General features: G+C 50.3%; 8 protein-coding genes across 8 annotated transcripts; 4 read left to right on the forward strand and 4 right to left on the reverse strand.

Moving 5' to 3' along the window:
- Positions 1-861: 861 nt before the first annotated feature.
- Positions 862-1,848, forward strand: SNOG_03713 (hypothetical protein; the record flags this gene model as incomplete). The annotated part of the gene is made up of 1 exon (XM_001794212.1): positions 862-1,848. The coding sequence occupies one exon, from the start codon at positions 862-864 to the stop codon at positions 1,846-1,848; it is 987 nt and encodes a 328-aa protein (XP_001794264.1).
- Positions 1,849-3,212: 1,364 nt separating this feature from the next.
- On the reverse strand, positions 3,213-3,560 carry SNOG_03714 (hypothetical protein; the record flags this gene model as incomplete). The annotated part of the gene is made up of 2 exons (XM_001794213.1): positions 3,213-3,406; positions 3,485-3,560. The coding sequence occupies 2 exons, from the start codon at positions 3,558-3,560 to the stop codon at positions 3,213-3,215; spliced, it is 270 nt and encodes an 89-aa protein (XP_001794265.1).
- A 1,772-nt stretch (positions 3,561-5,332) lies between these two features.
- SNOG_03715 (hypothetical protein) lies at positions 5,333-5,679 on the forward strand (the record flags this gene model as incomplete). Its single annotated transcript, XM_001794214.1, has 3 exons — positions 5,333-5,431; positions 5,484-5,500; positions 5,535-5,679. 3 exons carry the CDS (start codon positions 5,333-5,335, stop codon positions 5,677-5,679), a joined length of 261 nt encoding a protein of 86 aa, XP_001794266.1.
- A 1,517-nt stretch (positions 5,680-7,196) lies between these two features.
- Positions 7,197-8,897, forward strand: SNOG_03716 (hypothetical protein; the record flags this gene model as incomplete). Its single annotated transcript, XM_001794215.1, has 2 exons — positions 7,197-7,368; positions 7,501-8,897. 2 exons carry the CDS (start codon positions 7,197-7,199, stop codon positions 8,895-8,897), a joined length of 1,569 nt encoding a protein of 522 aa, XP_001794267.1.
- A 727-nt stretch (positions 8,898-9,624) lies between these two features.
- Positions 9,625-11,327, forward strand: SNOG_03718 (hypothetical protein; the record flags this gene model as incomplete). The annotated part of the gene is given in 3 exon segments (XM_001794216.1): positions 9,625-9,633; positions 9,686-10,397; positions 10,417-11,327. 3 exon segments carry the CDS (start codon positions 9,625-9,627, stop codon positions 11,325-11,327), a joined length of 1,632 nt encoding a protein of 543 aa, XP_001794268.1.
- A 563-nt stretch (positions 11,328-11,890) lies between these two features.
- On the reverse strand, positions 11,891-13,110 carry SNOG_03719 (hypothetical protein; the record flags this gene model as incomplete). The annotated part of the gene is made up of 4 exons (XM_001794217.1): positions 11,891-12,057; positions 12,118-12,342; positions 12,384-12,866; positions 12,912-13,110. The coding sequence occupies 4 exons, from the start codon at positions 13,108-13,110 to the stop codon at positions 11,891-11,893; spliced, it is 1,074 nt and encodes a 357-aa protein (XP_001794269.1).
- Positions 13,111-13,933: 823 nt separating this feature from the next.
- On the reverse strand, positions 13,934-14,873 carry SNOG_03720 (hypothetical protein; the record flags this gene model as incomplete). The annotated part of the gene is made up of 2 exons (XM_001794218.1): positions 13,934-13,976; positions 14,119-14,873. 2 exons carry the CDS (start codon positions 14,871-14,873, stop codon positions 13,934-13,936), a joined length of 798 nt encoding a protein of 265 aa, XP_001794270.1.
- A 246-nt stretch (positions 14,874-15,119) lies between these two features.
- On the reverse strand, positions 15,120-16,080 carry SNOG_03721 (hypothetical protein; the record flags this gene model as incomplete). Its single annotated transcript, XM_001794219.1, has 2 exons — positions 15,120-15,398; positions 15,424-16,080. The coding sequence occupies 2 exons, from the start codon at positions 16,078-16,080 to the stop codon at positions 15,120-15,122; spliced, it is 936 nt and encodes a 311-aa protein (XP_001794271.1).
- Between the last annotated feature and the right edge of the window lie 1,965 nt (positions 16,081-18,045).

An 18,045-nucleotide genomic window follows, 5' to 3' on the forward strand; every position in this document is an offset into this window, starting at 1 on the left:
CTTTTCGGGCGGCTTTCCGTATCTGAACGTCGCTTGATATGATCAACACAGTGGGTCTGGCTGATGCTTCGCGTCGCCCAATCATGTACAGAGATAGAGTGAGTTCCTCGCGTGCAGGAAAGGGCTCGAAGTGTATACCCAAAATTCTGCGGATGGGTTCTTTCAGATCTTTTTCATATACCTCTCTCGCCGCACCCTCCGCACTCCAACAGCTGTTCCATGGGTCTACTCTGGCCACGAAATTTTCCATCGAGGGACTCTTGATTACAGGTATTGCTGCCGTGATTGGAATGTTGTGCTTCGCAAACAGACATTCGGTGTTCTCTGACCTTGCCAAAGGACTTATCGATCGATTAGTGGACCTGAATTCAAGCAGAGGGATAAAAGTACTGACTGCAACGTGTTGAGGGTGTCAAGGAAGATGAGTGCTGTGTCACAAAGGCATGAAATGTTGGGTTCCTTGCGTGTCGTAGAGATCAGCGGTTTCATTGCCCTGGTTCTCTATGCAGGACGTTGGGCTGCAGTGGTGTCCAAGAGCGGTTGACCGGAAAAACGCCCCTACGGTACTAGGATTATGTACAGTTGCGATGGCTTTTGCTGATATTGGACCAATCGTGCCCATGAACTCTCATCTCTCCATTCTCTTCCTCACTTAAAACGCGGGCGGCAGGGTGCCGATCAAGGAACAGTGCACCTTCTGTCACTAGTACCTGTTCTCAGGATATCACAGCTCCATTATCTCCAACTCCCCCTTCGATAGACATGTCACCTCTATCGCCTCTGGACGGGGAACTTATGAAAGAGCACCCAAACGAACTTACGGCGGAAGCTATTCGAGAGAGCATGTGGCCGATATCAGTCATGGGCAGCAGCAAAAATCAGGATCTAGACTGGAAGCCTTACTTCAAGTACTACCAAGACCAGTGCCATTCAGCATTGCATGAACAGGGAATGCATATACTCGTCCGGACGCATCAGAACATCATCGATATCGCCAGGAAGTTGAAGGAAGGCCAAACTCGAGATACGATCAAAGACAGCCTTAGAGCCTTAGCGAGAGCAAGACAGCAGCGGCAAAATGAAGAAGAGACCCTCGAGAACGCCATTGATCTCGCGGCTAGACTGTGCTTCATGGTCAATATTGGTGAGAATCCATCGACGGTCACGCGGTGCGAGCAGCTCTTATGGACCAGTTCAAGCCTCAAGGACTGCTTGGAAGGCTATTTCAGTACACTTCAAGCGTCATGTGGTGACAGCTTTCGATTTGACAGGACCTTCATAGCGTTCAACATGGAGCGTGTCGCCGGAATAAGGATATGTTGGACGAACGACCTCGCCGATCATCTACGTGTGGTCACTGATGGAGTGAAAAGGGTTTCAATATTCCACCACGCCTCGTTCCTGGAGAGAGCAAAAGGGGATTCTCAATTCCCTGTGGGTCTCATTGACGAAACGCTTCGCACGCTCGCTCTCCTCTTCCCAAAGCAAGACGAGGGCACCAAGAAATGGCTGCGCGCAATCCGTTCCCCTCAAACGATCGATCGACATCTCATGGATTTCCAGAGGTTGCGCAGTGACCAACGACAAATCGAGAATTACACGTTCTGGCGAGAACGGCTCATCATTCTAAAAGAGGCCTTCGATGAATCTCGCCCTGCGAGGCTATCCCAATGGTGGTATGATAGGAGGGATGGACATGTCTGGTATACCTTCTGGGTCGCTGTATCTGTGCTCATCCTCACTGTCTTCTTTGGTTTCATTCAGAGCATTGAGGGAGCACTGCAAGTTTACAAGGCATATCATCCTTCCGCTCAGTGCGCAGGCAATACCGGTAGCGCGTACTTGTAAATCAGCCTCAGATATACTACATGGTTCATGACTCATGTATCCTAGGTTTTTGTAGATAGTGATAGGACAAACGCTATTGTTGCTTATCGGTAATCCATCGGGTCGACACAAGCCTGAAAGTCTGCGTTAAGAATGAGGCAAACCGAAGGCAGCGAAGCGGGCACCAATTGAACGTCATTAAAATCTCTGCTGTGGCTTATACCGGTGAGAACTAAGCCCCGCTCATCAGCCTACGTGCATCATGTGCTATGTCGTGAATCGTGGTTGTCTGGGACTGGACGGGCACTTCTGTGACCCCTCACTCGCTTGCTACCGTATACGAAGCATCTACGTGTGGCGAAAATCGATTGCATAAACACAGATTGTGAAGGGCGCAAGCAATGCTGCCCGAAAGGCATCCGTATTGCATGCGGTCCTAATCGCACTGCACTTTGCGCGGTTTGAAGTATTATCGTTTTCATAATGTGTGCACCCCCCCTCTAGTCTAGCCACATAGCGAGCAGAAATACCTCCGTACACCTCCGTATGCTCTTATTGGCGGGGATCTTCGTGAGGGTCTAGATAGCCGTTGACATATGTCACTTTTAGACTGAACTAGATTATTCTAACCTATAGAATTGCTGTCCGCAATATGATATCATCAAGTACATCACTACTCCCCCTGTTACATCATTATTTGTCATAGACTTTTGTTATTATAGAAGTTCTAGGGGGGTGCACATCTTTTGCAAAGCACCGATACCATAGGTATTTATGCCCCTACCTGCCGCCTGAAACATGAATCTGACAGGACATGCTGGGGAGGACAGTCGGTATGAGTTTTGATGATCAGTGTCCGCCTGATTGTACCTGACCGCTCTGCATCAAGTGTCAGTATTGCATCCAATTTCCGTTTTCCAACTAACCTCACTTTTGAAGGTCGTTTTTGTAGGCTGGGTGCTAAACTAACTTGCGTTGGCGAGTTGGGACCATGTCGTCATGTATGACATGTTCCCGGTGGTGGAGGAACTCTTCAATTCCATGTTGTGTTGGTCTAGCTTAGAGAAGACGGAGTGAGCCTGTGGATTCGTTGTCCGTTTCAGAATGCGCACAACCAGTGATGTGTAGGTACTATGAGGAAACCCCTAAAAGGATATGCTTTTTCACAGATCTCAGGTTTGGTGTAGAATGTGTTCGACTACCAGTTCGAGAGAAGACGTGATACATAGTAGCATGCTTTCACGTACATGGTTCACTCGACCAGGAAATGATTGAGAATGCATGGTCTGGTCTATTGATTATATGGACCCAATTCCACGCCTATAATGACACACCAAATTGATTTAGTATCGTGGACCAAGACACGCTCAGCTCAGTATTGAGGATCAGACAAGACTGATGTCGTGGACCGAAATAAAGTCAGTATCATAGACCGAGACAAGCTCAGTATCGTGGGCCTTCATACGCTTTCGCGGATCGTCGTCAGAGGGCCGAACGCCACCGACACCGGCAAAGCCATTTGGAAGCTGAGCGTTTGGACCAGTTTTGCGGTTTGTGCCAGGCATGAGGATTGAACTGACTATCTTGAGTTAGTCTCGTTGAAAGTGGCCTTAGTGACTAGTGTACAATGCATGCAATATGTAGTCAAAGTGCTCACGTAGTGCGAGACCATCACGCTGCACACCACCACATCGGTCGAATCGTTCCAACAATCCTCCCATCTTCCTGAACATGTGATCTGTATGAACTTTTTCGCTTCAGATTGTGTCTATCATTGTGGTTCAGGTCGCTGCGACGTGGCTTACGTTGACCCTTCCAGACCTGCCCAGCGACACGCGGACCAGCGAAGCCATGCGCACAGTAAGTCAGACCAACGCCACGCCCCTGAGTTCTTGTCGCTCCAAGGAAACGCTCTTTATACGTCTGAATGATATAGCAGACTCTCAGAGAGCTTCTGGATGCGAGGCTTGACTCTGTAGAAGTTGACCTGCGTTGCTTTCCTGCATACAAATCTTGGTGCATCGACAGCCACGCGTACGCCAACCGCCCAAGAACCACGCCACGTTCAGGTCGATACTAGAATCCCACATCGTACATTTCATGCGCGAATAATCAATTTTCCATAATTAACTAGGTGATGCATGCGCTGCTTTGGAGTGTAGAAGTTGACGTAAAATACATGTACCTAGGTATGCTCCGCCATGCCCTCAGCATAGAACGTAAAACCATAGGTACATATTCGCCAACTTGCAGCGAGCCGCGCCGCGCTCAAATTCTTACCAAACCCTTGCATAACTTAATTCGTATGCTAAAGATGAGTCTGCGATAGTTGCAAAGACAATGCATACGCGGCTTAGGAGTGCAGAAGTTGGCTTACAATGGGCTACGACTGTGGGACACCACGCCATTAGAACAACACATTACGGGACATAAGAAGTCGCGTAATCGATCCGCAGTACCTTGGTTTGGTGAGCTGCATTCAGAGCCAGTTATCTCTTCGTCTAGCTCCAAGACGCCAATGTACGCATTCGAAAGTGAGTGAAGAAATAGCACAGTACATACCTCAAGGGGTCAGAAGCAGAAGAGATAAGAAAGAGCGGTGAGTAGAGGAGCCACGTCGATGTTTTGTCGCTAACGGTTTCTGACATTCTACGCAATCGTTGATTATCAACCAAGCGGTTACAGGAGGAGCCCCAATAGGATTACACCGCCAGCCCCCAGTTACTGCAGTTCAACGAACGACTCTTGCATGACCCCAGACGGTTTGTGCGCACTGAGGAACTTACGCAGAACTGCTGCCGTGACCATTCACTCTCGTTACATAGCGCCGACTCTAGCTTCTAAGCACTGTCCCATGACTCGCGAAAGCCGGCCCGACCCACCTCCACCTACCCAATTGCCACACGTCAGCCGCATGCATCCTAAGTCGAGCATAACGGAGGCAGCTAGTTATCTCGGAAAATTAGCGCCAGTGTTATGAGAAAAGCTGCATCGAGCTGTTGCAAATGCAGAGTTGCATTGTTCGACAAGGTCTGAATCCAGTCGATGTTGCCCATGCGCCTGCATACGGACGCATTTGCAGGTAGTGCTCCGTTCGGCTACTTACGCGACAATGAATCGGAGCATCTACTCAGCTCGGCAGTGGCCATTACGGCGAGCGATCTTGACTTACCCGTTCTATGGCACTACCAAATAAGCGCGGCGGGAAGCTATATATGTACGCCACTTTCCTCACAAACAATGTCGGGCGTCTAATGAAAGTGTGTAACATTCCAAGCTACAAGAGTACCAATCATTTCGCAAACGATACACCTAGGCCCCAGCATGCGACCGCTCGAGTTAGTGAACCCAATCCTCATTTCGACGACTTGGGAAAGGCGCCTCGTCTAATATTAGATGGAATTTGTTATGTGATGCAAAGTTTAGTGTTGCACCCATAATCACATAAATGTAGAGGACCACTGCATAGAAGAACAACGATGACAAGACTATTTGCTATCTCAAAATGCTACGAAACTCGCAGGGACTTGCGCCAAACTTCCAAAACATCGGCCAACCAATCACAGGCCCCCTCCCTGGCGTCCAACCACCAGTCCAAGCATATGTAAGTATGACCCACACGTCGGCTGAGGAATGTTAAGCTGAAGAGCTTGTAGGCAAAGAAACGACACGTGTACGTTTGGCGTTGCGTAAGAACTCAACCTCAGGTCAAAAGAGACTTGTCTGATTCATTCAGTGTCGTTGCGGCCAGGGCAGCATTCCAATTACAAGCGGCGGTTGTACAAACTGCGGCTGTGGGCGCTGTGCATATTGCACTACAACAAAAGTGCAAGTACGCACAGCGGCTTCTAAAAAATTCCATCTGAAAAGGTCAAAACACGCACCTATCCCGAATCCTGGCCCTCGGATATCGCGAGCGCCGCCACATACAAGTCGAGCCGTCAACTCTAAGAGGTCATTTGTGGAGATTTCGACGATGAAAACTTACGAGAGGGAAAGAACGGCCCGCAGTGTTCGATAGTCAACCGCCTGTTTCCGCGTCGATGGTCGCGATAAAGACACAGCCTTCAAACATCCCCATGCACGACGAATTTTTACCTTGTCGCTCACTGATAATCAATCGCGTTCCAGACAAACATCGCTGCCATGCGGAGTCCTTCTAAACTTCATTATTGGGCGTCTGCGATTTCCTGCTGAGCATCCCATTGAATATACGAGCCAATAAGCCAGATAGCCCCGATTCAGGCAGCACATGGCTGAGGAACATGGCCACTGCATATCCCAACAACGTCAAACCAATATCTCGGAAATTGATTCCGACTAGAACCCAAGCTATCGGTGTCCTGATCTACTTGTCTGCCCGCAGACTGTACGATTTTGCACGGTACCCAGCGCGTTCCTCCGAAACGTGTACCATTTTGTTCATGCGAAAGGCTGAAGCCTTCGTGGAGCGGTATCGGAGCCTGATGAAGAGCCCTTGAAGCGATACGAAGCTTTTGCGAGCCGTTCATTGGACAGCCCGACTTCATGCATATCAGCCCGTCAATGACGCTACCTGCTGAATCTGCACGCGATGAGCCAACTTCGATGATTCGCACTTCGTAACTACCTGTCAACAAATAGCACGCCTTCAATCGATGCTTATATCGCTCCGACCAGGCAAACCATGGTATCTTGTGACCTACGGAATACCAACACTATGTTTACAGGGCAAAAACCAGGATCGGTGCCCTTTTGCCTCGGAATGCAACTTATAAGAAGGCAACCAAAGCCTTACAGACAGCCCTGTGACCACACAGCCAGAATGCACGCCTACGTGTTTCGAATCGCACGTTGCACTTGGAAGTACGGCATGAAGAAACGACGGCTTTCTCCAATTGCTGCTTTGTTCTGACCAACGATATTTGATTAACTGATAAATGGCGCGGTGCGAGCACACACCAGCTACAACGAATCCGAAGGACCTTTGGACAACATGGAGAGCTGATAAAGACTTCATCAGGAATCCGATCGTAGCTGCCAGCACTTTGTGAACCGCGCAACTCCTCGGGATTCCTTTGCACCATGTTCGGAATTTTCACGAAGGTCATCGATCTAGTTAGACGTACTATTTCCGCGTATGAAGCACAAGGTGAGTGAAGCTCCCCTCTTCCCAGCGACTGCATCTCACGAACAGCCCGCAGAGAACCCCGCAATTCTTTCTGCATTTGCTCACCATTGTTAGCAGGCGTCTGATGGCTCATGACAACAAAACCCAGTCTCATTTTTCTGATCTTTTTAAAAAACAGTGGCCGAGTGAGTTTCATCTGTCTCGTAAGCCGGTTGATGATCGGCCATGTCTTCATGGGCTCCTCGAGACGTTGAGGGGAATGGGTGAAGAGTTTTACGCCGATGACTGCCAATTGTTCATGGAGTCATATGATGATGACTTGACGTCTTTCGATGTCGAGAATGCTATTCGATTCATCCAGGCAGTCAAAAGTCGCAGTCTTCAAGACCAGAGTCGGACCGGGAAGAAAGGTACCGCGTGGCTAGATGACCGTACGTGCAACCGCTCCGAAGCCCAACAAGGGCTACCTATAGCGTCAATCCCTACTATCGGCCACTTCAAAGCATGCAATACACACGCACCCGTTCCATCAACGACCAGTATGATGCCTTCTCAATTACAAGGCCTTGATAGCATCGGCCAGCGCGAGCGCGACATCACAGATGCTGGCGTGTTGGACTCACCATCGGACCAGCAGGCTGCCAGAAGCTATCCAGCACCACTTACTGCCCATCAGCTCCATGATTATTTGAGGGAGAAACAATTCGATCATGAGACACTCATGGATGCAGATAGGCGCCTCATACACGTCGCAGATCCTGACGCCTACGACTTTTTAGCACTGATAAAGACCGCTAGACAACATCAACACCACTCGCTTCGAGAGGCTATATGCAAGTATCTTTCGCTGGAAACATCAATAAAAGCTAGCATAAACGAAGGCTACTCAGAGTATCATATGGAATTCCACATCCCATACTTTGCGATGCGTCGTTCTCGACCAGAACACGACTTTGACGGAAGGAGGAAGAGAGGCCACAGAGGCTGGATGAACATTGCCTTCTTGGACGCCAGAGAAACCGCGTCGTCATCAGAAGAAGTTTGCGGCGTTCACCAAGCCCAGATCTCGGTTACCATTTGCGGAACGGACAATTTGCGCTGGACAGCTTTCTGTTTTGAAGACCGATCATTTGACGAGGATAGTGAGATGGGCAACGATGAACAAACAGACTTCCATCAGTCTGACCAACTCGCCAAGGGGAGCTTTGGAGGGGAGGATACGATATGGGACGCCCGTGAATATTTCCTCCGCGTACTCCTTATCAGAATGCGTCACGTGCTCAAAGAGTGGGTTGAATTGGTCCGGCTCATCGATTCGGGCATCAAGCAACATTCTTGGGGACGCCTTTTCTTCTCCCCGAAACGAGATGGAACACCTACGCCGACCAATGATAGAAACGCGTCAACTTGGATTGACCCAACCATGCAATTGCTGGGAAGGATAATTGAAGAGCTTGCAAAGACCAACGAGTCCTGGATGCTCTTCACGTCAGAAACGGGCGATTTTGCCTTTTTCTCTGACGAGCAAGGCAGTGCGCGCATAACTCGGACATTCAATCACCTTACTGACGTGTTTCGCGAATTGTCAAAGATAGAAAAGAGGCTACAGCGCATGGCGGAAGACTGTGAGAGAAGAGCGCAGACTATCAACCTCCGCCTAACGTCTGATAGTAAGAAGAGTGCGGAGCTCACAGTCTACTTCATATCTCCTTTCGCTATCGTCAGCACTTTTTTTGCCATTCCAACGTCTATTATGGGATTTGATCGGAACATAGTGTCATTCCTTGTTGCTTTGTCGTTGTGCGTTATCGTTCTGCAAGCGATGTGGCATTTCTTGGACGGCACATTGACGCGAAAGACCTGGTGGCTCAACCTGGTAAAGAGAGGAAGCCCTGCCTCGACCAAGACAAACGAAAGTGGCGCGTTGCAAAGGAGGAATACACAATCCGGTGCCGTTTGAAGCGATTACCGCCATCCACGTCTTGCGGCACGTTCCAATCTGCGGGGTTCGGAAGGGGCGTACAGGACTTGGAAACGAGTCAGGTATCAATGAAACCTGTCATCTTAGACAATTGCAGAATGAGATCAGGCTGAAGCGTACATAGATGGTGTCGTAAGCAGCGACTGCCCATCGATCGTTGTTGCCGTAGCTGCATGGAGCGATATCCAATGGCAGACTGACACACTATCGCGGCAAGATCGCAGCCCAACTGCCTTGCCTACGTGGCAGAACAGTGAATGAGGCTGAGTTTGCCTGTCCGCACATAATTCAGATTTGCGCGAGGAGATGTGCGCAATGTTTGCCCTTGCGTACTACTTTGTCAAATCACTCGATTGCTCCAGCGATAAGTTATCTCACCCGATTTGCACACTACCGATATTCGCCAAGTGAAGACAGAGGTAATCATTTGCCAAGAAGTAGCAGTATGGGCAACCTTGAGCAATGTATGGCAAGGCTTAATTTGAGTCCACTTGTACCTCCGCAATTTTCGTCGCAGATTCTCACGGACCCACTGGACATATGTCGTGCCCACTTAACGAAAGTTCTCGTGGACATCGCAGGATGCAGCGTGGACGATGCTCAGAAGTCAATCCAATGGCCTAACAACATCTTCAGCGGAGATCTCACTGTAATCCTACCAAAATTGCGACCAGGTGTCAAGGCTGATCAGCTAGCCGTGGAGATCATGGAAAAGGTGTGCAGAAAATGGGATGAGGCTCATCATGAGTACGACTAATGCGATTCAGTTCCCAAAAGATCATCCTCTCTTCCCCTTGCCCTTTTCAGACGGGGTGCATCTGCGCATACTGGTCAAAATTGCAGCCATGGCTCCTCTTCTGTTGCACTGCGTTTTTGATGGAGACCACATCTACGGTGCCGATTCGCAGCGTCTGGTAGAGACAGAGAACGAAAGAAAACTTGTTGTCGAGTTTTCTTCACCCAATATTACCAGCGAATTTCAAGGCAAGCACCTGCGTAGTACCATCATTGGAGCCTTTATAAGCAGGTTGTATGAACTCAATGCCTGGAATGTCATACGGATCAACTACCTCGGTGATTGGGGAAAGCCAATCGCTCTCTTGTACGTGGGCTGGAAGAAGTTTGGCTCACAAGGGGCATACGATGTTGATCCTGTCGGGCACCTCCTGGAAATCTATCACCAGATCGAAGCCGAATTTCAGCCCGAACAAGCAGCAAGCAGAAAGGCACGTGACGAAGTGGCCAAGGAAGGCAAAGATGAGGGCGAGGCACAAGCGGAGATTGAGAGCAAAGGTATCTTTGCTGAGCGCAACGAAGCCTTCAAGAAGTTGGAAGCAGGAGATGAGGAACTGAAGGCCTTCTGGGAGCGGGTCCGAGATGTCATGGTAGCAGACTACACCGGCTTCTACGGAAGGCTAGGCGTCCGATTTGACGAGTATTCTGGCGAGTCTCAAGTCAACGCCGAGACCATGGGCCGAGGTGGAGCAAATGCTCAAAGACAAGAACATATCTGAAGAGAGCTCCGGCGCTTGGATGATAGACATGACGAAGCTTGGAGCTAAGGCCGGTCATGCTATTGTGCGCGACCGGAGTGGCAGCAGCACATATCTTTTGCGAGATCTAGCAGCAGTGTTCGAGCGGTCGAGAAAGTACGGGTTCGACAAGATGATCTACGTGGTAGCAAGCGACAACAGCGTCCACTTTACCCAGGTGTTCAAGATCTTGGAGGCTCTGGACAAAGACATTGCAGCAAAGCTGAAACATTTCAAGTTCAGTGAAGTGTCGAAGATGGCCAGCACTCTCGGAAAGGGTTACAAACCGGAGAACATTCTTGACAAATGCGAAGAGGCAATCGCAACACCCCCAGAGGCGGATTCAGAGAAGGCGGCCTTGCTGGGTACCTCTAAACAAACCCAGAAGGGTCTTGCGGTCTCAGCTTCACTTGTACAGGAGCTGTCTTCCCGTACATCAACCGTCCATGCCTTCGATACTGGGTCGATGGCGGCATTCAAGCTTGGCTCTGGTCCGGATCTACAATACTGGTACGCGAAAATATCGACCATGCTATCTGGCCAGACCGTATCAGCAGCCTTATCTAACGAGGATATTGAAGGACTGGCGGATGAAGATCAAGCCAATCTCCTGAGAGTCTTGGCACAATATCCGGAGGTCGTGAAAGCGACTTTCACTTCACTCGAAGCCTCTGGCATCGTAACATACCTCGCCAGTATCACGGAGCAGCTGTCCGATTGTCTCGATGAAGAAGACGGCGAGATCGAAACAACGCCGGGACTCGCAGCTTTGCTGGAAGCTACCAGGATCGTGCTCGGCAATGGTATGAAGTTGTTGGGCCTCAACCTACTGTTTGATTCGCCGCAGGAGCGTGCTGATACGCCTGTTGCTGAATAACGGTGTGGGTCCGTGGTTTCTGTCGTCTAGCTCTTCGTCTTTGCTATGAGAACGGCTTTCTTGACGATTAATTGGAACATATTGGTGTCGTGAATAATGATATATTCCTCGGGCAGTTTGGCGTTATAGTTGTGGTCAGAGTAAAGAGCCAGGACTCTGTAGGCTCGCAGTGAGTCCACAAGACGATAGTCAAATGGATGACAATTTAGCTTGATGTGTAAAAGTGAAACAGCCTTGCCGTGTGTAGCGACTGCTTTTTCAGGAAGCCAGGCGTTGAACGTTGATCATCTACGACTTGGCATTTTCTATGCTCGTGCAGAACGCCGACGAGACTGTCACTGAAAGGCCATGGGCGTATCAACAGGAACGAACCACATTCAGGAATGGGGTCAAATTAGTGCAACATGGGATTCAGGAGTATCGCAAACGAATTATGGATTAAAACTACAGAAGGTGGGACTAGCAATGCCCGTATCAAAGACCGAGCAGTGTCGGTATCAATAACTGGCAATGCCCGTATCGGTAATTGAGAACATCAATATCGGTCACTGGCAATGTCAATATTAGTAACTGAGTATTTCAGTATCAAAGACCGAGACAAACTCAGTATCGCAGACCAGCATAAAGCTGGTATCAATCGCCGACATATAGTCAACATCGTAGACCAGCAAGCTGGTATCAAGTGCAGTCACGCTGGTAGGCCTCACTGGCATAAAGCCGTGATCAATGACTGAGGTTCTCAGTATCTACCGACCCTTCTCAGGGTCACTGGATGGGTTGATGTTCATACCCACCATCATGCCCGGCATCCCATCCACTGGAGCAGCAGCAGTTTGTGCGCGGAGTCTGTACTTAGCCTCAACACTCAATCCTGCGGGCACTAGACGGATGTCGATTACAGGTATGCCATTTGTGCTCTCAGAGGGTATGGAACATGTCACGTTGCTGGACATCATTCTTCTCCTTCTTGAAGCTGATTGATTGGGCTCGGTGAAGGAGCTGATTCGGGTTGAGGCTCAGATACAGTGTCACAAGTGCATGTGCTGCAATGTGCACCATTGTGAGAGAGAGATACCTGAACGCTGTTTACACGCCTTGTAATGGGTTGAGCGTGTTCCGCTTCGAGTTGGTCGTATCGTTCCTCAATTGCACGGTATTCTTCGTGCGTGTCCTCGAACATGCTCATGATGCGGTGTTGAGCGTTGTTGATAGACGGTCGTGTATATCCAAGTCGTATTGACCGTGAGAGTGCGAGTGCGTAGTCATCGACATTGGCTCTGGCTAAGTCATAGCTGTCCAGTTCGAGTTGCTCTTCTTCAAGTTGGTCGTATTGTTCCTGGAGTTTGCAGAACTCTTCGTATGTGTCCTCGAACAAACGAACGAGGCGGTGTTGAGCGGCGTTGAAAGGCGGTCGCACGGATCCGGCTTGTATTGACCGTTGGAGTGCGATTGCATACTCATCAACGATATGCCAAGCCATGTCATATTTCTGCTGTCGAATTTGTTGAATCTGTTGAATTTGTTCGTCGGTTGGTAGCGCTACGCATGTTAGCTTGGCTCATGGTCAACGAGCTAGAGACATACTCGGGGTAGGACGCGTCAATTGTGAATCGCTCAATGGTTGCGGTGTTGAGCGCACTGGTGCATTCGGGTTTGAAATTTGTTGGTACGAGTTTGGTTGGGGCGCGTTTTGGTACGAGTTGGTGGGGGTGTTGGTTGAATGGATATAACTCCATCCTGAGAGGTTGTTCCCGCGGTTATTGTAGTTTCCACGGTGCGCCATTCCTAGTGATAAGTCAGTGTCTGCGCGCTGAAGGGACAAACATAGGGGGTACGTACGTTTTTGAGCGAAAGGGGAGGAGCAAAAGTGGAGGGGCACGCGCGACGATATGGGCGCGGGGTGGACGCTAGCGTAAGCGAGACACGCTAGCACGTGACATATCTCTTAGCAGGGCATGATGGTCGTTATTCATGTCATCGTCTGCTCCACCAATCAATTCATTGATCAAGCCACCGCTGTCGTGGATTACGGCACAGTTTGTACTGAATGGAAACTAATCTCGATCTCCATACAGTCCGAGGTCTATTATACCTTCCCGTTCTTGAGAGAAAGTACACACAATCGACCAAAGGTCGTCCATGTGTTGAACATGATTGGAATCCCTCAACGCAGCGGGTGGTTGTTTCTGGCCTTTAACGAACGCTAAGCCTGGTTCATGATTGTACATCTTTGGTTCGGTTTGCTCATGCCTCCCAGAAAAGTGCAATGGTCGGACAGAATAGAACAGGTAGATGCCAACCTTACCGTTTATACCCAAGCAGTCGATGGCAGTATGCGTTAATTTCAGTCAGAGAACATCCTCAGAGCAAAAGAGACGTGGGCGTGAGTGTTCGGTCCATTGAAAGCCACAACAACAGCACATTGTAACCGTCAACACCAGCAGCTTCTACGGAGATTATCTCACGTCACTCATAGCGGCTGTCATGATAGCGATCAAAGATGATTCCATGAGAAGGGGATTTTCGTGTCAAGAATTCCACACATGATGCCCAGTCGGTCTTTCAGATCCAAAAGACGACGCTTCACTACCCAAAACAAGCATCAACTAAGGCACACAGAGTTCTGATGACGGGTTTTCAGATTCATGTCTATTCGACATCGAGTCTCTCAACCAGAGGTAGTTACAACAGCAGCGACGTTCCTTCCAACAACAGCTCTACCCAAGAAGCACATCCATCAAACCCCTACATACAAGCCTTCCCCCCACACGAACTCAACGTATGCACAAACCTCAACTTCCCCCCCTCCACCCTAAAATCATGACTATCGGGCAACCCACTCTTCCCCACCTGTCCCTTTGTCCCCGCAAAATCCATGATGATATCCACCGTCCCATACTCCTCATCAATCACATACTGCCTGTTGACTAAACTCACCCCACTCGGCACACCGACATTGCAACTATCCGTCGCCGCGCCCTTGCCCGTGTACGACCCGCCTTCAAGACGCGCGCACGGCGTACCCCATGGCACCTTGACGCTTTTGTTGGAGAAGAGGTCGCAGTAAGCGTCGCCGGCGGCTTGGATGGTGGCGCGGGAGTCACGCTTTGCGGCGGGGATGGCGTCCCAGATCTCGCGCGAGGCCCAGTAGTAGGTGCCTGTGACGTTGAAGAGCCAGTCGCCTTTGGTTGTGATGATGCTGTCGATTTGCGAGACGTGGTTGGTCGTGTTGTCGAGGCGGATCTGTGTGGCGATCACGTAGGGAGCGGCCGAGTTGGTGACGATGAGTTCGCTGAAGGCGGCGCATTGGGGGACATCGTGCTGGGCTCGGGCGTGGTCGACTTTGAGGGCTTTGGAGAGGACGCTGGATTTGAGGTCGACTTTCTTGCGGTTTTCAGTGTAAGTGGCATTCGCGGCGAAGGAGGTTTGGCCAGCTGTTTGGGCGGCAAGGTGGGCGTCAGTGATGGCTTTGAGGGTCTCACGGGTACATGCTGATGATGCTTGGGTTGTGAGGACGCTCAAGATGGCAATAATGAGGCTACGCATGGTTATTTGATTGGAATTCTTCATTCTCTCTACCTATCGAGCGGGTGAAAATGATCTCTATATGTATTTTCGAGAGAAAGTGGCAAACTGGTTATGGAAAGGAACATGCCACATCAATTCGACCAGACTGTACCATGCGTCGATGGAAGACTGATTTCTTCGCGTACGTAGGTCGGCAATATATCATTGGCGAATCAGACCGCCTGACGGTTATTCTCCGAATGAATTGAAAATGTGGGACTACGGTTAATCAAAGTTAGACGAGCATAAAAGAAGGAGTGTGGGGTAAGGTCTTACATGAGACGTCGATTCGCCGTAGAGCGGCAGATGCGTTGTTGAACAATCAATGAAGAGGACGAAGCCGTGTCGGTAGGTCAACCCGCACCGATACCAACTCTGCAGGGTGACAGATCCCTTCAACAGATTGCCTTCGACCAAACAGACCTTCTCAACACCGCTCAAGCGTGAAACGAATCTCCCGGGGCCTGTCTTCCGTACCCATCTCTTCTGTCCCAACCCGCTCTTCTGTCGTAAACCGCGTCGGACCGACCATGAAAGCTTCTCCCAGTTTCGCAAACTTGGCCTCGCATGAACTCTTCTGTGCTGGTTCCATGGGACCAGCACAGCATTCGGTGATGATAACAGTGAATTTATTCAGCTTGCCGCCAGACAACACGTCAAGCGCCAAATCTGAGATGTCTACGTCTGGAGTATCAGATTCCGAGTAGGAGGCCAAGTACATCCTGAAGGTGAGCTCTCTGATGGCTTGACGAGCTGCGAGCTGAGTGACGAGAGCGTAGAGGGTTTTGCAAGCACCACCTGGGAAGAGAATCCCACTCGCGGGTGGCAGTCCATCTCCTGCAAACATGACAGCATGTGGAAAGAATATAACCCTCAAGTATCGAGCTTCAAGCAGCGAAAGAATGTGAGGCTCATATGTGAAAGTGTCCTCCTCATCGAGCGCAATGTTCCAGCGGGCGTTCAACTGAAACTCGTCCACGGCTTCTTTCAACATTTGCTTGCTGGTCAAGAGCCACAACGGCATGCGGCTCAGCTTTCCCATGTCGCAGCATGCACTCGTGTGGTGTGCATACAGAGTATTGTTGAGCCCCTCATTCTGAATCGCGATACGCGGTGTACACTCCCAAAGCTCATGGTAAACCATATTACGGAGCTCGAGAGGCAGGTCGAAGAACGTCGTCACCATTGTGGATGTATTGTGGCGTACCTTGGGTTGTTGAGTCGGAGATCGAGGTTGATGCCGCGGAGACTGGACAGTATGGAGAAGGACCTGCACGGGAAGAGGCTGAGAAGCAAGTATTCTAGCAACGTGCAGAACGTGGAGTTTAGTGCTGAACGTGAAATGTGAGGAGAGAAAGAGCAAGTCTAGTTGCTCTTAGCGCCCATTGTAGTAGGGATAGCGCGCTCTTGTCTGGCTTCAGCGTTTGTGAGGTGAGAGAGCGATGTGTGGTTGCTCTTTCCTTGTCGGCTGTCCAAGTCCACCAGCTTTTCCTCGGCAACAGCGCTGACAGCGCGTCGTGAGATCCAGCTCTTACACTCACCTTGAATTGCCTTCTCTCCAGAACTACACAATATGCGTATGCCTATGAAGAAACTTCTAGATCTAGCCACTGCCTCTCGCTTCTCTGAGCCCACCTTCACCTGCAGGCACACCCCATGCATAGCATCGTATTGCGGTGCAAAAATTAACAGTTAAAAGATCTCCTAGGCTCATCGACGTAGTCCGCGTACATATCGCGCACCAGATAACGTCGCAGATATCCATCTCGTCGAACAATACGGCACAGCGCTCCAGAGATATATAAGCCGTGTTATGAGGATAGCGCGGATCGAGACGAACCCGAATAACTTCAGACGCCGAGCATTCTCTTCTACGCGTGAAGCGCTTGAAGCACGCTGCATCGTGCCTTGCCAATGCGAGACATGCCAGTGCCGCTCACAGTGTGGGGTCTTCGCAGATACAGGCTCGGAAGCCAGCCGAAAACCTGATTACCATATTAACCAAGGAAATGGGACGCTGTACTATACCTCCGATCTGTTATACAGACGAGCAGGGATTAGGGACGGGTTATTCGATCCTTCAACGGTCGATTGCAGCGTAGGATCCCACCTCGCCCACTCAGAGATCTCCAGAGCGTACATCGCCGCACTGTAGCGTAGACGCGGTACGGGACGACATTCGGTCAATTCTTTGATTTTCCATCCTATTGGCAGACCGCTGGAAATGCCGAATATATGCTGTAGCACCGGGCGAGGTGGGAACGTGCATCACATGGATGAGTTGCTGTGTTGAGGCCCCGCTTTGTGCTGAGACCTCGAGCAAGTCGTGCTTCACCGGAGCAAGTGGTGGAGATGCTCGCAATGGCGTTGTTGCAAGATGCTGCTGTTCAGACTCAGCTGGCAACGACACGGGACCCATACCAAGACGAGCCTAGAACGATCGCAGGCGATGCTTGTTGAGATGCACTTGGAGCTTCACAGCCTGATCGTTCTCACCCGGGTCGCACACGATTACGCGTTCGGCGGGTGATGAGGGAACACTGGAAAGTGATTGGAGCGCGACATGTAAGTGAGGGGCAGGAAAGCTAATACTGGCGGCGTCGTATGTTCTGCATCCCGCTTGGGAGCGTTCAAGTCATGGATGGCTGGAGATCTGACACGGAAGAGCACAGCAATCATCATCGATCCGCTGCGGCATGCGCGAGGACGATTCGCATACGGCTATTCCATCTCATTGACAGAGATCCCTGCGATATCAGGGCGAATAGAATGCGCCGTTGCCAAACTTCAGAAAACGGGCTGGCGAACTGTTCTCTGCAAGTTCATGAGGCTGGCGCCGTACCGAGATAGCCTCGAGAGGCCCTGCCCCTGTGCCGCTTGTGCGCCCGAAAGACGGGACCGACAAAGCCACCGGCCTCGTCGACGCTACTAGCAGAGGCTTTGCTAGAGATTAAAATCCGTGATTCATGTGCGTTTTGGGCAAGACGACATGCACGTAGCCCACTGCGCTGGTAAATCTGCCTGGATGGCTGTTTTGCATAACGAGTGGAGATTGAGAGCAGGTTGGGCAATGACGCCGATGCCGAAGCGCAGATGCAAGGTGCAGACAGCACGAGCAGGCAATGTTCCCTGACAATGATACGATGATTTA

The sequence above is a fragment of the Parastagonospora nodorum genome (assembly GCF_000146915.1).
Source record: "Parastagonospora nodorum SN15 chromosome Unknown scaffold_5, whole genome shotgun sequence".
Taxonomy (NCBI): Eukaryota; Fungi; Ascomycota; class Dothideomycetes; order Pleosporales; family Phaeosphaeriaceae; genus Parastagonospora; species Parastagonospora nodorum.